This window comes from Podarcis cretensis, assembly GCF_951804945.1.
Source record: "Podarcis cretensis genome assembly, chromosome: 5".
NCBI classification, from domain to species: Eukaryota; Metazoa; Chordata; class Lepidosauria; order Squamata; family Lacertidae; genus Podarcis; species Podarcis cretensis.
The window spans coordinates 81,014,244-81,031,824 of record NC_137174.1 but is presented as its reverse complement, the minus strand read 5'-3'; the positions used below and the strand labels follow the sequence as shown (position 1 = coordinate 81,031,824).

Here is a 17,581-nt window from a genome sequence, read left to right as displayed (position 1 = left end):
CCGGCCCATAAGGCGCACCTAGTTTTTTTGGGGGGGAATAAAGAAAAAAATTTATTTCCCCCCCAAGGCGCGAGGCTGGGGCGGGGGAAGCTCGGGCTTCCCCCGACCCCAGCCCCCAGAACAGGCTGCTCTCCGCAAGCCGTGGGAGCCCGGGGGAACTCCCACGGGCTCCCACGGCTTGCGAATAGCTTCCTGAAGCCTGGAGAGGGAGAGGGGTCGGTGCGCACCGACCCCTCTCGCTCTCCAGGCTTCAGCGAAAGCCTGCATTCGCCCCATAGGACGCACACACATTTCCTGTTCATTTTTGGAGGGGGAAAAGTGCGTCCTATAGGGTGAAAAATACGGTACTTTTACAACTGTTGGACATTTTAAGAACAGTTTGAGGCCAGTGGGGCCTACATAGAATATTACATAGAATCATACTTTCCAGACACAGGCAGTAGGCAATCATGGGGGGGGGGAGGGCAGTGATCAAGATTTGGGGCATCATTTTGTCATGCTTACCCCATCTCCTAAACAAAACATAGCCACAAAAACAAGATTTCCTGTTTTTAGTGTCTAATGTAAGTTCAGAAGTTCCTTCTCTGGACAATGAGGTGAGTTATTTGTATGGGCTCATCACAGTTATGTCATCAATGTTACATAAGTCCCAGAAGTTCACAGGTGCTTGTTGATCTTTGTTTGGGTTTCAAGCTTTTCTGTATAATATATATAAATTGTAAACTAATGTACTTCTGTATACCTGGGGATAATAGAAACCAATAACTTATTCTTGCATAGTCCCATTTCTTTTCCAAACTAATAGGCACTCTACCATGCAAGTTGTTCAAAGGAAAGAATTCCACTAAGCCAGGACAAGCTCCATCCATGGAACTAGGTAGCTGTTTGGGCCCCAGTTTGTTTTTCTGGCTGATCTTACAGACCCAAGTGAAGTATAGGGCAAATCCAGAATGTTGCTGTTTTCATATGGGATTCATTCTCATAGTGACAAATTGAGGTTGGGCAATTAAAGTTGATTTGCCACTCTTCCATAACAAACCTGCTTCTCCTCCAAAAAACTGAACCTTTTGGCAATAAGGGAAGTGGTGGGAAAATGCACTGGAGAGTATTGTATTGGACAACAGGCAAATCTCTTTTCAATCCTGCCATTGTAGAATGTAGAAACTATGACTGGGACAAAATGGCTTCCCTCGTTTTGCAAGTGTCAAAAAGCACCTTTCTGTTTCTGTTATTTTCAGTGCTTCATGATAATACGTTCAACATTCATTTGGTTTTGATGCTGTTCTTCTCAGCACCATTTCTGTTCTTCTTAGCCTTCACTAACTATGGCAGGAACATGTTGTTGGACTTCGATTAGGTCCAGCCACCATCTAGCAGCCCAGGGATGATAAGAATGATATTACAGCAAGTTCTGGAAAGTGGCAAATTCCCAATTCCTGGTTCATGGCTTAATTTGCTCACAGCTGTGCCAACTGATGTACTTTTGACAGTGCTGTGCCAACACTTTGCCCAATATGCCCAATATGTCACCACAAAAAAGTTGTAAATAAAATCAATCAATTAAACAGCCATGTGGACAAATGAAGTCAAGTGCAGGAAAAGAAGAATGGAATTGGGAATTGAAGAGTTGTCATTACAGAAACAAAAGTGTGCTAGTCAGCAACGAAACAAATCAGATGTTCCATTTGGTGGATCCTCTTTCAGCAATCTCTCAGGCTGCATCAAATGCAAATTTTGAATTCAGAAAATATTGTTGCGGGCCTAATATTAACTCTTGGGGGAGTAACAAATTACTTTGATTAATTAATTTGGTTGCATGTGCAACTGCAGCTAAATCAATGAGGAATCTAAAGGTCGTTAAAAGCCTGCATTCATAATTTTTCAGTAGACTCCTAACATATTGAATTTCCTAAATGGAATGCTATGTCTGCTTTTGATAGTTCTTAAGGAAAATTGTTCAGCTAAAAAGACATAAAATGTCTGTTTAAAAGACTTAAATGTATGGTTTTGCCAGTTCCTGTCTCTCTTAGTTATTATTTAAAAGTAGCCACTTTCAAGGATGGATATATATATATATATATATATATATATATATATATATATCTCCAAACACTCCAGTGTGGAACATATTGAATCAAAATGTTTGACATTAGAAACCTCACTATATTGGGGGCTTTCTTTGCTCATTTCCTGCTGTCATAGCAAAAAAATGAAATGGGTTTATTTTTTGAGTAGTCATCTGCCAGATGGGGAGCATATTATTTTACAGACAGCTGGACTCCTCACCCTGGAAATACATGTTAGAGACTACTGATATCCATTAGACCCTTTGTCTTCAGCTGATGGGTCGTGACCCACCCTAAGGTGGGTCACACCCAGTGACACTGCAGCCATTTGTGTTGTTTGTTTAAGTTTTCTTAAAAGAAGGAAAAAGCAAAAAAGCAAAGGAAATAAGAAAGGAGGAGGATAGGAGAAATGCAGACTGCAGACGGTGGGGAGTCAGACATGTATATAATCAAAACTAAACGTTTGGTCCTATGTTACAAACTGGGATTGAATGTGAGTTCTGGGTTTTAAAAGGGATTTCTGCACTAAAATCTGATCAGAGACATACCAGGCACAGCTCTGTCCATGCCTCACCCCTTAGCATTTGCTCCCTCATAGTAGTTATTTTATTTCTTTATTTTAGTGCATTTCTATCCGATGTTTTCCTCCAAGGAGCTCAGTGTGGTGTATGTGGTTCACCCACTGGTCCTTTAATCCCTGCGTCTTGTTTCATGCCTGTGTTGTGTTTTGCTACCAGCCAAGTCTACCACCTCTGAGTGTTCCCGATTTCCAGCTTTCCAAATATACATTTTAAAAATTATTATTTATAAAAAAATATTTGTGCACCACGATTCATAAAAAACCTGTTTACAACAGATGTGCGTAAAACCATAAAGTAAAAACAATATATATAAAAAAACCAGAAATCAGATTTGATGAAAAGATGTATTCTGTAGGCCTGACAGAATAGAAGAGCTTTCAGCAGGCGTTTAAAAGTTGTCACCGCAGGTGCCTGCTGAATCTCTATTGGCAGATTGAAGACACCAAGGACTTGGTGTTGTCGTCAGATGAACTTCGGCAGCTGAGGGAACAGTGCTCCTGCAGGTGATCTTGGTGATCAAGTGGGATGTAAAGGTTCAGGTGGTCCCTAAGGTTCCCTGGGCCTAAGTTGCTCAGGACTTTGTAAATTAATGCAAGAACCTTGAACCAGTGCTTTGTGTACTGCAAGGTTGTGCACAACCAAGCCATGCCCTCCTGCCCCACACTTAATCTCATAAATGTTGTCAAGTGTGGATCCAGATAAAGATAGAGTTTGGAAAACAGAGCTTTGTTGGCCCTGCTGATCAGCTGATCGGTGGTCCCTACAAAGCCCCTTGCACAGCCCCTACCAAGTGCTGTCAGCTGATATTCAGCCCCTGGAAAACCCTATGCTCAGCACTTACCTTGTGTTGAATATCAGCTGACCACCAACACCTGGGAAGCACACTTTGCTGCCCATTCTGCTTGAGTGCAAACCGTGTGAACAAAAGTGGGACACGTGTTGTCATTGTGATGTCAGATGATTGAAAGGTGGTTGACCCTGCCCACATGTCAGACCTGGCCTGCGGGGGTATATAGAGATAATGGTCTGGCCAGTGGGGTGCCCAGCCTGAGAAGTATGGTTTAGGAGACAGCTGTAGGTGACTGAATGATGAGTTCGCACATGTGTTCATCATCCAGTGACCACATCCTCAAATCCCAGGGGCAGAACTTTCCCATCAGCTCATGTAAGTTGAATACTTTCCGTTGGAAGGAACCAGAATATTCAGCTGAAGACATCATGCATTGTACTTTGGCGCATGAGGCAGAAAAGCCCACAAACACCTCGCTCCCTGTCAGCAGAAGGAGAACCATCAAATGTATAACAATTTTGCAAACCTTTCATCACAGCTCAGATCAGCTCCCCGAGGCCATCTCCTCATTCTTCCTAGTGGACGGACCAGCCATGAGTTAGAACAGATCAGATATGCATGTACCAAGCTGGGAAAAAGAAACCCTTAAGAGAGTCCAGGTGAGCAGTGTCAGTGTGGTTCATAATTCTGCCATCTGCCCAGGTCCCTGTGGGCAGCAGATGGGTATTATCTGGAGTAGCTGCTCCAGGAAAAATGCAAACAGGGTCTGATTCATATAAGGGTAAAGGAAAAGGTAAAGGGACCCCTGATCATTAGGTCCAGTCGTGGCCAACTCTGGGGTTGCAGTGCTCATCTCGCTTTATTGGCCGAGGGAGCCGGCGTGCAGCCAGCATGACTAAGCCACTTCTGGTGAACCAGAGCAGTGCACAGAAACACCGTTTACCTTCCCACCAGAGCGGTACTTATTTATCTACTTGCACTTTGACATGCTTTCGAACTGCTAGGTTGGCAGGAGCAGGGACCGAGCAACGGGAGCTCACCCCATCGCGGGGATTTGAACTGCCAACCTTCTTATTGGCAAGTCCTAGGCTCTGTGGTTTAACCCACAGCGCCACCCATGTCCCTTTCATATAAGGGTAGAATTATACATTGTGAGACATGTCTTCACACTGTCATCATCCTTTTGCTGCCTGTCAGTTATGGTGGAATGAGGAAAACCACAACCTCATGGCATCAGAGCACAGGCTTACATCAAGAAGAGCTCAGCTGGTTCAGGCCAATGGGCCATCTAGTCCAGCACTCTGTTCTCACAGTGGCCAACCAGATGCCTATGCAAAGCCCCCAGGGGAGGAAGAGAAAGGAGAATGTTAGCTGCTTTGAAACTCCTGAAGGGGAGTGAAAGGCGGGATATCAAATCCAGACTCTTCTTCTTCTTCTTCTTCTTCTTCTTCTTCTTCTGAGTGCAATGGCACACTCCCTGCTTGCAATTCCCAGCAAATAGTATTCAGAGGCACACTGCCTCCAATGGAGGAGGGGGGAAATGTAACACGGAGATTCCATTTTGGGTGGCAGCCCCATGTTTTTCGTAAACTTGTAGTTTTGCTCCAAACAGCTTTTCTTACAGGCAATTAAAAGGCAAAACATTTTTAACCAGAGAGTTTTAAAAACAAACCTACTCATGAAATCTCTTTGTGTGGATTTGTAAATTATTATTCGGAACTAAAATAGCACAAGGCACAGAAAGGTTGGGATGATGTGTCCAAGGCCATAAAGTAGTGGTTCTCAAACTTTATTCTCTGGGTCACACTTTCAAAATAAAAATTTGCTCAAGCCAATTTTGTTGTTGATAAGATAAAAAATACACTGGTAAACGCAACTAGAATTTTCCTCAGTATCACTTGATGCTCTTGCTCTCATTTTGAAAAGATACCTATCCATATTCTGTAAATAAAGAAATTGATACCATACCATACTGAAATGTTTAAATGTTTCTTTGTCCTTCAGTCTTCCTGCCGGTGTGGTGCACCACACCCTTTGAGAACCACTGCCATAAAGCCAACAGGCAATACAATGGCTCCTTAAAATATTATTTTGGGGTCTCCTTTTCCATATGTACTTTCAGCCGGTCACTATTTGCGAGCAAAATTCAATCACATAACCAGTACATTCGCACAATTAAAGTTGGCTTGGGACATTGGCACAACAAGTAACACCCCTCCCCCAATCAGATTTTTGTGGTAAGTAAAGTCATGGGGAAATGTGCTGGAAAGTTGACTATTGCCAACTTCATTTGACCTGCCCATAATGTTCAACCACTGACATCATCTAACCTCTCCACAAACTTTGTACATATGAATCAGGATGAATGCTCAGTAAGCAGATGATCTGGAAGGGACCCATATCTCATCCATTTGATACGTGTAGACAACAGAAAATGACTCATGGACCATTTTCCTCCAGCACTCTTGCTTTCAAAAGCAGCCCCCAGTTATATCCACCTCACAATGGGATCAAAGCACAGCCAACCAAGGACTTCTTCTCATCACTGCTAATTCTCCCTTCCAGTAAATCCACCAGTGCCATCCTCATTTGCACAAACTCACAAGAGAATAATTTGCTTTAATGAAACTCTGATGATTTATGGTAGCTGTGTCAGGAATTTCAAGACTTGTTTCAGGACATTTTGTACCCTTGACAATAACTTCAGCTGGCAAAGTTGGAAATTCCACACTCCTTTCTCAATGTTTATTGCATTTTTGAGTGGGTAGAAAGGTTGTTCCATTGTGTTTGGAAGGATACACGTCTTGTATTTAGTGAATTGCTGTGCCTTACAAATATTAAATTTTCTTCTAACTCGTTCTATAAGGCTGTTGTGGTGGGGTCAGTCTTGGAAATGAAGATTTCATTCTTCATGAACTATTTTAACATGAATGATATACCATACAGTGGTACCTCGGGTTAAGTACTTAATTCATTCCAGAGGTCCGTACTTAACCTGAAACTGTTCTTAACCTGAAGCACCACTTTAGCTAATGGGCCCTCCTGCTGCTGCCGCACCACCGGAGCACGATTTCTGTTCTTATCCTGAAGCAAAGTTCTTAACCTGAAGCACTGTTTCTGGGTTAGCGGAGTCTGTAACCTGAAGTGTATGTAACCTGAAGCGTATGTAACCCGAGGTACCACTGTATATGAATATCCCTGTACATCCTGAAAAATTTCCAGGGTCTAGCAGTTTGTGACAGAGATCAACTCAGTTGGTTTTGTAACTAGGGACTGAGTAGTCCCAAGGAGTCACTGACCTCATTGGTGATGGATATACTGTGCACCATTTTTCTTCAGTTGCTTCATACGCCGATATCTAGCGATAACTCAAGGAGACTTTAGACTAAAGCGGAAAGCCTGTGGCTCTCCAGATGTTAATGGACAACAACTCCCATCATCGCTAAGCTGCCATAGTCTCATTGCTGAGCAGCAATATGCAGAGCTCAGGAGAGTGGGAGGTCAGCCAACCAGAAGAGTCTCTGAATTATACTTGCCTGGAGGTAGAGTCAGGTCCAGTCCTAGGGTCTAGGGTCCACCAAACAGCAAGCTGCATGGTCAGATGGTACAAGGTCAGGGAATCTGATGATCATGGGGTCAATGGTCAAGACAAGCAGGAAGCAGTAAGGTAGGGCCAGGAACTACAAATGTTGTTACCAGCATCTGACTGCTGCTGGAAGCTCTGCTTAAGAAGGTTGAAGCCAGCTGGTTCTCATCAGTGCCTTCTCCTCTGTTTCCTTGAAGGCTGATCAGCTGCAGGTAGAGTCAATCCGCCTTCTCCCCCTTCAGGCTGCTGTTCAACAGACGAAGCTGACTCCTGGCCCGTGGCATGAGCATTGACTATGCTGGCTAGGACTAATGGGAGTTGAAGTCCAACAGCATCTGGTGGGCCATACAGTCCACACACCCCTTTAAGGTTATGTAGTCCTCATTGATGTTAATAAGATTGAAGAAATATACAGTGGTACCTCTGGTTACATACTTAATTCATTCCGGAGGTCCGTTCTTAACCTGAAACTGTTTATAACCTGAAGCACCACTTTAGCTAATGGGGCCTCCCGCTGCCGCTGCACGATTTCTGTTCTCATCCTGAAGCAAAGTTCTTAACCCAAGGTACTATTTCTGGGTTAGTGGAGTCTGTAATCTGAAGCATATGTAACCTGAAGCGTATGTAACCCGAGGTACCACTGTATATATATCGTGTTTTAATTGTAATCCTAAAGTTTCCTAAAGATGCCAAAGACCATTCCATGGAATGCCTTAGCTTGACAATGTTTTATTGTCTGGACCAGGGGTCAGCAGACTTTTTCAGCAGAGGGCTGGTCCACTGTCCCTCAGACCTTGGGGGGGTGGACTATATTTTGGAAGAAAAAAATGAACAAATTCCTATGCCCCACAAATAACCCAGAGATGCATTTTAAATAAAAGGACACATTCTACTCATGTAAAAACACGCTGATTCCTGGACTGCCTGCAAGCTGGATTTAGAAGGCAATTTGGCTGGATCCGGCCCACGGGCCTTACCCATGATCTGGACCCTGGATCCCAGAGATGTATTTAAGGGAGCAAAATGAACCAGACTGAGTGAAAGAACTGAGATTTGGGTCTTCCAATCTTCCAGCCAACCAGGCCCTTTTCTAGCAAACTTCATTCTCTCTCCCCCACCCCGTGCTTGTGCATCTGTACCCAGCCAGTTGGCCTGATGTTACAAAAAGTTGGCTGATACTATAACAGCCCAATATTTCAACATCAACCTTTCTCCATTAACAGCTTAAATCACTTCACTACCTAAGAAATACTGTGGCGGGGCTAACTACACATGATGCGCAAATGTGTTTCTTAGAAATTCAGTGCTGTATTAATTTATTTTATTTTATTTTATTTAGCAAAGTAGATTTATGGGGATTGAGAGTAGATTCAATCAGACTTACTCTCAGTTAAGTGTGTATAGAATTACATCTTTAGACAGTTTTTGCACATGTAGTCTTATATTTTTTTCCTCATATTAGTTTATAAAGCATTCCCTTTAGAGAAAAACAAAAGTCATGTTGTGGAAATTACTAGCAGAAATACACATGTATTTTATACCCCCGGGTGGGGGAGCTTGGGCCTGGGGGTTGAATGCTGCCATCGAGGCCTCTCTATGGTTTTTAAAATGTGTTTGTAGGAGAGGGGTTATTAGTTTGTATTTGTATTTGTTTTATTTTGTATTCTCACTTTGTATTTTTATGTTGTGAACTGCCCTGGGATCTTTGGATGAAGGTTAGTTCTCACTTTACACTGTTGGGTTATGAACCTAACTCTTGATAAAAGCATTTGTAGGCGGGTAGGAGAATTGTGTTTAACTTTCCTTTTCAGCCAACATTTTTCACATTGTTGAGGGATTCTCAATGAAGTCGTATGTTACGAGAAGTGTTTATTTACCAGTTAGGCAAATATTTAAACATTTACTCCCTTGAATCCTCTCTGCATAAACACGAGCTTTGTGAATATCTGTATTGAAATTTCAGGATAGATGCAAATAGCACACTTCTTCCAGGCACTGTGGAAGACATGAAGGCTGGTGGGAGGGAAATGGTGATCATACAGTAGGTTTCTGGGTGGTGTGCAGCAGATCGACAGTAATTCCTTATTTCCAGTGACTTAACAACCGCAAGAAGGCTACCGTTCTAATGAGCACCTAGTGCCAAACTAAACGCAGCATTGATAGCACAATCCTATACATATCTACCCCAGAGTAAATCCCCAAGAATATTCATTCCAGGTATGTAGGTGTAGGAGTGCAGTCTTAATGCAACAAAATCCCAAACTGGGATGACATAGCCTATGTGCACCATTTGTGTTTTCATGTGCAAATTTCGCAAAAATGGGTTGGTCTGGCCATATTCCAATGAGAAACGTTGTTAATTGATGCAGGATGCTTCAAACAAATGATTGGAAACCTCAAATTCCATACTCACTTTTACATCTGGCCCCTTAATTTAGAGGGTCCATACAGGGGTGAGCCTTAACACATACTTGCATTTAACATTTCTGTTTTTCTTCAAATAACGGATGTGTGGTGGGGAAGAGAGAAATCAAGAGCAGGACCATTGCTCATGGAGAAGTTACCCTTTCTTCCTTCCCTGCCATTGGCCTTATTAAAATGCCCCCAAACTGCTGTTAGCCCCATTAGGAGATAAATTTCAAAACCTAGAGTTGTAGCCAGAGTAGTATTATGTAACTTGTTCCTTCAGTGCAAGAATCTACACCTGTGCAACAGAACTCCCCCCCCCCTCTCTTCCCCACACCAGCAAATGAGATTGTGATGTCTGTTTTGTGAATTGTTCGGTGTGCGTGACTTTCAATTCTTAGGCTTCATCCCAGCCTAGTTAGCCCAAATGAATATTTTGCTTGATGCACGTGCCCACAAGTCTTTAGCCAGAGAGGCACTTAGTATCCAGTTTTGTTCTTATCAATATTACAGTAAGGTAATGCATTTAACTTTTAATCGGATGGATTGAGATAAGAAGCTTTGTTACAATGCCGGCCAAAGCACTTCATCCAGTGACTAAGATACCATGGAAAAGGTTGCTTCCAATAAAGTCATAAGATTCTACCACAAAGAGGTTAGAAGGTTGCTGTATAAAACTGTACATGTTTAGACAGCTTAATTGCAAAGAAAATAAAAAAGAAGTATTTGGAATACTAGTTCATTGTGACCCTCTGAACTTTTTTTGTTTTAATTACTCCCTCAGACATGTTGGCATCTCATCCATTAGGGCGCCCTTTAAAGTTGACATTTCTGCATAGCCATGGATTTATCCAAATATACACAGTGGGAGTTAGAATTAAAAGTTGTCCTTGGCCACCATAGCTCTTCAGTGACATACTAGAATTTCTTGCATCCCACGTTGCTGAGATGTGGCATCAGAAGGCCTAGAAAATTCACTTGGACCTGAAGTTTCATAACAAGAAACTGCTTTTCAAACATCACACAAAAGCTTGTGTTTCTCAAAGCTTATGCAACCTTGTCCTGCTGCAAATAATCTAATCTCTTGCCATTCTAAAAGCAGCATCTACAGGCTCCCTTGTAAATAAACAGGCTTCGCTAAAAGTAAAGAAAATAAGACTCATTACTTAGAATCCATTCCTTTAAAAAACAACACTAGTCAGGTACCACCAGATCTATAACTAGAATAGAGTAGACATACTTGTGTAAAATGATTTACTTTTGCAGACAAATTCTGGGTGTATTATTTATTTTATTTATTGAATTTATATCCTGCCCTTCCCCACAAAGGAGCCCAGGGCATCAAACACATCTACAATTCCTACACAAGAACATTCTAAAAAATTAAAAACATTCTAAAAACAGATACATTGTTAAATTTCATAATTCTTTCTCAGAGTTGACAAGAACAGTATTCCTCAGCCACCAAATGTCCTCTTTGTTCTCTGGGAGATTGGCTGCTAACAGCTGCATAGGGACAGAAGGAAGGGAAATCTTGTTTATCAAAATTTTGAAAATTATTTTGCAAATGGATGGAATAAGTTTAACTCCTTGGTATGAAAAAAAAATAAAAATGGGCTGATTCAGCCATAGCGCTAAAGTTTCCTATTGTACAAATGAAACCCAGTAAACTTTGAGCCCATGTACTCCTCTTCCAACACAAGCGCAATGAGGAGTTTAGAAGGTTCCCCTTCTGTTTCAGATGAACCATAGCTTGTCACGTCACCCAAACCCAGGCAAACTGTGGTTCATCTGAACTATGGTTTCTTTGCTGTTGCTGCTTGTTTTGTGGGGTGGGGGGGATATAGAGAAATGGCTTATATAGATGCCACATCCTGGGCTTCTGATTCTAAATTTTCTATAAAGTCTGAGCCACCAAAGGAGAAACAAGAATTCATAACAATATTCTCTCTCTCTCTCTCTCTCTCTCTCTCTCTCTCTCTCTCATATTTCCACAGTTGTCAATCAAGATGGCCAACCCTTAATTGAAGGCAAGCTGAAAGAAAAGCAAGTTCGGTGGAAATTCATCAAAAGGTGGAAAACCCGCTATTTCACGCTTGCTGGGAATCAGCTTCTCTTTCGCAAAGGGAAATCTGTAAGTTGGGAGAGAGGGGAAAGAAATCATTTAGAAATGTCCCTGCATGATCAGGGTCTTGATGATTATTTCTCATACACCACAAACTTTAACGAGACACTCACATGTCTGAAAAAGCTTATTATACATAACATACCAAAAGTGAGTTAACATGTATGCTCATCACTCAATCGGGGCAGTACCAGCTGATGATTAAGGACTTTGCCCTAATTTTTAGTGGTTTCCCAGGGCTGACTTTGTTCCAGGCACTCTTGGATGAGACGAATTAATTAATCTGTGCCTTGTTTTGACACAGAAACTGAATTGGTTGCTTTGAGGAGGCGGTTGTGATCGTGTTGTGCCTCTGTGAGTCACAGATATAACAGAAATGTCAAGGGAGAGGTGTGGGCTTGAGAGAGAGCTAGAAATAAGACAATTGGTAGATTTATCCCCTGAGTTATATTTCTGGAACACTTAAAGTGTGTCTTGTAAAGCCTGAACCAACTTAAGCCATAACAAATAGATTAACCCATTGGCTGAATGAATTTTTATTTGCGTCAGCCATCAGCCATAGCAATAAAATGACAATACGATATACAAAGAATAAAAATAAAAAAGTCAATTATATAAAATAGATTTGGGGTTTTTGAATCAATAGTCAAATAGTGGATCTTATTCTAATTGCCCCGGCTTAAAGCCTTGCAACCTTTGCTGCCACCTGCTCATCTTGATCCCATTGGCTGATGGTTAGTTTTAAGAATACATCAGACTTCAGGTTGATTTTCTCCCAGCCTAATTGGATGAATTGTGCTACCAATTGTATCATATCTGATTGACTTAGAAAAAGGACTTTTGCCGTAATGGAAGATAATTAGACCTGCTTTCATAACAGAGCAGGAGGCACATAAAAGTACCTCTATTCTCAATGGTAAAAGAATATCACATCATTAAAAATGGCAAGGAGTTTCTTTATGGGTGATCTCATTTGTAAATCAAAGGAGTGGGTATCTTTCTGGAAAGCAAATGGATTTGGCAGATTTGAATTGCTGAACAACCATTTCTAGTGGGCTCGAGGATTTTAAAAGAGAGAGATTAATTTTTGTTCAGGTTTTTCCCCCCAAGTAACATTCTAAGCACTCTTCTTCTGCCTAAAACAATAAACAGGATTTCATCCAGAATTATTACAGTTTTAATGTGGATTTCTAGGTTAAGGTGCAATTGAGGCAGGTGCAAACTCATTAAAGCTCTGGTTACATGCCCCACACCATTACCCAGCTGTTTCACCTAATAAAATGACAGCATCATCCCCTGTGGATCAGTCCGCTTTTTAATTTTTGCATATAAAAGGTAACAGCTACTAAGGTTTCTGTGGCGCTGTGGTCTAAACCACTGAGCCTAGGGCTTGCCAATTGGAAGGTCGGTGGTTCGAATCACCGCAACGGGGTGAGCTCCCATTGCTCGGTCCCAGCTCCTGCCAATCTAGCAGTTCGAAAGCACGCCAGTGCAAGTAGATAAATAGGTACCACTCCGGTGGGAAGGTAAACAGCGTTTCCGTGCACTGCTCTGGTTTCACCAGAAGTGGCTTAGTCATGCTGGCCACATGACCCGGAAGCTGTCTGTGGACAAACGCCGGTTCCCTCGGCACATAGCCAGTGTGGTGTAGTGGTTAAGAGCAGTAGACTCGTAATCTGGTGAACCAGGTTTGCGTCTCTGCACCTCCACATGCAGCTGTTGGGTGACCTTGGGCTAGTCACACTTCTCTGAAGTCTCTCAGCCTCACTCACCTCACAGAGTGTTTGTTGTGGGGAGGAAGGGAAAGGAGAATGTTAGCTGCTTTGAGACTCATTAGGGTAGTGATAAAGCGGGATATCAAATCCAAACTCTTCAGCCAGTAAAGCGAGATGAGTGCCGCAACCCCAGAGTCGTTCACGACTGTACTTAACTGTTGAGGTCCTTTACCTTTACCTTTTTACTAAGATTTCTCCAGCCTAATTGGGCCTTGAAGTTCCTTCCATACACTGTAAAGATGGCAAGGGATCCTTACACTCTCAACAAATGGTTACCAGTGTACCAAATATAATCATGGCGAACTCGCGTGCTGAGTTATGATAGCCTTGTCGCCATGGCAGATCGTGCCCAGTACCAATTTGCCAGCATTGCAGCTCCTGCAATACTCCAGAATGTCAGTGCCCTCATGCCAGCTCTTCTTGCCTTGCATTGTGCAAAGCTGGCACCATAGAGCAAAATGGAGAGGGAAGCATCACTGGTGGGTCACCAACAGGTTGTCAGCAACACACAAAGCTTTCCAATGGATCGTCACTAGATGCTACCAAGGCCAATTCCTGGAAGAGGAGAACAAGTACAGTACCTCCATTTAGCTCCCCTAGTAATTTCTCTGGGCTTACATACAGCTAATGGGATGGAGATAAATGAACCATGGGCTTCAGTTCAAGCCTTTGTATCTTAAAGGCCCACCTCCTGTCACAATTTGTACTTCTGCACCAGAGGAACCGTTGCAGGTGGCATGGCTGTGGAAGCCTGCTGGATACCTCTGCATGTGCCAGGTTGACTCTGAGAAGAAACAGAGCACTTCATAGCCCAGGGTTATCAGTCGGGCATCTTTCACATGCATTAAGACTGCTTAAAACCCTGGTGGGAAAATTGCCCAAATCCTACATCTCTGGATTCAGTTAGAGAACTGTGCTTATGTTGAAAGAGGAGAAACTCGCACATTAAACTATGCAAAAATTTATTGATGTCTCATTAAGCCGCACTCCTAAAGATTGACTCCAGTGGAACAAATTATGCTTTAAGAGTTATTTTTTCCTCCCTGGAGACTTTTGAGTGTATATCTGCCCTAGAAACGTCTGGCAATGTTATGCCATTTAAACTGCCACAGCTTCTCTCCAAGGGCCCTGAGAATTGTGGTTTGGTAGGGGTGCTGAGAATTTTCTCCTCTCCCTTCTTATAGAGCTATAGTTCCCCGGGTTCGCTGGAGAAAGGAAATGGTGTTAAACTAGTTCAATACTGTGGAATAGCATGGTGATGAACAATATGTAAGAACCACATCAGCAACAGGCCACTTTTGGCAGGTTAACCAACCATGTACCATATATACTCGAATATAACCCGACTTTTTCAGCATATTTTTAATGCTGAAAAAGCCTCCCTTGGCTTATACTCGAGTGAGGCAGATGGCAGCAGAGGGATGAGCGGTGAGAAAGGAGCCCTTCATAGCCCAGGGTTATCAGTCAGGTTAGAAAGGGCTCCTTTCGGGCTGCTCCGTCCTCCTCCTCTGCCTTTTCCGCTGTCAGCAGCGGCAGAGGAGGAACGAGCAGCCTGAAAGCAGCCCTTTTGGGCTGCTTGTTCTTCCTCCTCCGCTGCCGCCACCACCAGGTTTGTGGTGTGGTGAACCAGCTTATAATCAAGTCAATATGTTTTCCCAGTCCCGCCCCCCCTAAAATTAGGTGCCTTGGCTTATATTCGGGTCAGCTTATACTCAAGTATATACGGTATAGTCAGAACAAACCTTGAACTCTGTTTCACCTCCCCCCCCCCAATCTTCACTTCCTTCTCTGTTTTAGAAAGATGACCCAGACGACTGCCCCATTGAGCTCAGCAAGGTCCAGAGTGTCAAAGTGGTGGCCAAGAAACGCAGGGACCGCAGCCTCCCTCGGGCCTTTGAAATATTCACGGACAGTAAGACCTACGTTTTCAAGGCCAAAGATGAGAAGAATGCCGAGGAATGGCTCCAGTGCATTAACGTAGCAGTTGCCCAAGCGAAAGAAAGGGAGAGCAGGGAAGCAACCACATATTTGTAAGAACTCTGGGCCTGTTTATATGATTCACAAGGCTAGCACACACGAATATGTAAAATATCTCATCATCTGAGTCACGGAAGGAGGAAAAAAGGCAGTATAAGACCTCATTGATAATATTGCTCAAGCTGGGCGCCGTTGCAACATCCGTTGTTTATAAGGAGTGGTGCGGGGAGTAATGCAACTAATGGCATGTCCATTGCTTCAGACTGACTAATGTGTTTCCAATCTCTCCTGTTCTATAGTGGCTGCATTCAGGCAGCACTTTATTCTATTTTCTTGACGTTTCCACACTGGAACATTTTTGTGTTTTATGCAATCATTCACACATACTTCAGGAAATCTAGCAGAATCTAGTGGAAGTTCAACACTCGTTTCCACGTTAATTGCTTCCAGGAAGAAAAAATAAAAAACCCTTTGCAACTTCGTTAACCCCTTGGAAAAACTGTGGGAGTCTTGTGCTGTAATTTCACGGATCCCATCACTGGCTCTCACGTGAAATGGTGGTGCTATTCTGGCATACTTTCGTCTCCCACCATTTTCATGGGTGAACAGAAGCAGGCATGCTCACAAAGGATGCAATGCATACAGTGGTGTTTGCTTTTGTGTTACGACACGAATGGAATTTAGCACAGCATGGTGATATATCTGTCAAAAGGCTACAGTTCTGTATGCAGCAGGTAATGCAGCATAAAAGGAATGTTGGAAACAGGGACAGAAGCGCTTGCATTACAACCAGAAAACTATCACAATAATTCCCATATCTGAGTGCACTCAGTGTTTGTTCGGGGGACCAATGCATTTCTGTGCATAGAACAAACATGGACACGACAGAAGCAACATCTTGCTCCTTGGATAATACCTACAGATGTACATAAGATTGCCTTTGTCCTGAGTATTGTTTAAGTAGCATGCAATAGAAATCTGTCCATGTGTGCAGAGTGACACAGTGCCTGGACCCTGCTTTCCAGGGGCAGTATGAGGCCTTTAACTTTTTTACCAGCTCTGCCAACCATGTCTTTCTTGAAGTGCGCCCTGATGATATTAATGGCTCTTATTATCACCACCATCTCAACAGCTGTTTATGTATCCACACAGCCTTTTTTGACTGACTTTGACTGCACTTTGGGTGGATGTAGGACCACTCAAAGTGGGCTTTGTACATGAACTCTGCTATATGTTTTGCCCTGACATCACTGCATGTATCCCACCTGCCTGCCACCTTCTGTGCCTCCAGCCTGCCACCGCAATAGCACCCAACACAAACTCACTAACAAGATGGTGACAGGGTGGGAAGATCTTCCCAGGACACACCTGTCTGTACACATTGGGCCGGATTCAGCTAAGCCGTTCCAGCAGCAAAAGCCAGTGCAAGGACTCCCGGTAATGCAACTGGGCTTTCTCCCCACCATGCGCCCCCTAAGCCTCCCCAAAATTTTTCAAGAGGGCCGGGAGGACCCCCAGAACAGTGTGTAGGAGAAGCAGAAGGGAAGTGATTCCATCAGACCAGCAGAAATGCTTGTACTGATGGAACAGTCTCATGTTGAATTCCACCCATTGATTGAAATTGGGCCCAGAATGTTTTGAGGATAGTCACAGGCATGTGAGGAACAGAGATTGTAGATTATGAAAACACTGGAGGTCAACAGGATTTTCTGTCCATCTGTCTTACCCACTGGGGTATGTAAAGGAGAGTAAATTCTTTCAAGCCAGCACAACACAGGAATTAAAACCTTTGCTGAACTTGCTGCAGTCAATGCAGCAGCCTTATAATCCTCAGCTGCAAACCTGTTTTGGTTTCCGGGGAAGGAGGGTGCAGTGGGTACAGGCTGGGCCGACTGTCACCACTGGGGGGTGATAAAATGCTGGGTGGAACTCACTGCGGGGCCTGCAGTGTGCCCAAGCCACGAATCTCTCCTGTGGTGACGCAGTGGCTTGGGCACCCGCAGGCTCCGCACTGCCCCAAATGGTCTGCCCGCTGCCTCTCCCCCCCCCCCAGCTGTAGGGCGGCTGAGTGGGAGGACGCAGGCAGACTCCTTAGAGGTCCTGCGGAGCGTCCTGCCCTGGCTGGCCCCACCCCCGCAGGTGGCTGGCTCCGCCCCTAAGTGCAAGGCACGTGCGCCGCCCCAGGCGCCCAATTGGTTTGCTGTGCCGCTGCTGGTCTCACCTCCCACTGAAGCACAATGTTTCCAGTGCCTGTGATGAACATATAAGCTGATGT

At 43.6% G+C, this 17,581-nt stretch overlaps 1 protein-coding gene across 10 annotated transcripts in view; it reads left to right on the top strand.

The window, feature by feature from the left end:
• VEPH1 (ventricular zone expressed PH domain containing 1) overlaps positions 1 to 17,261 on the top strand; it is a 172,595-nt gene extending 155,334 nt beyond the window's left edge. For all 10 annotated transcript variants that reach the window (XM_079977797.1, XM_079977785.1, XM_079977794.1 and 7 more), the window contains 2 exons: positions 11,427 to 11,563; positions 15,127 to 17,261. In XM_079977797.1, coding sequence (XP_079833923.1) covers positions 11,427 to 11,563; positions 15,127 to 15,363 — 374 coding nt within the window. In that variant the 3' untranslated portion in view covers positions 15,364 to 17,261. The remainder of the gene's footprint in view (positions 1 to 11,426; positions 11,564 to 15,126) is intronic.
• Positions 17,262 to 17,581: the final 320 nt, after the last annotated feature.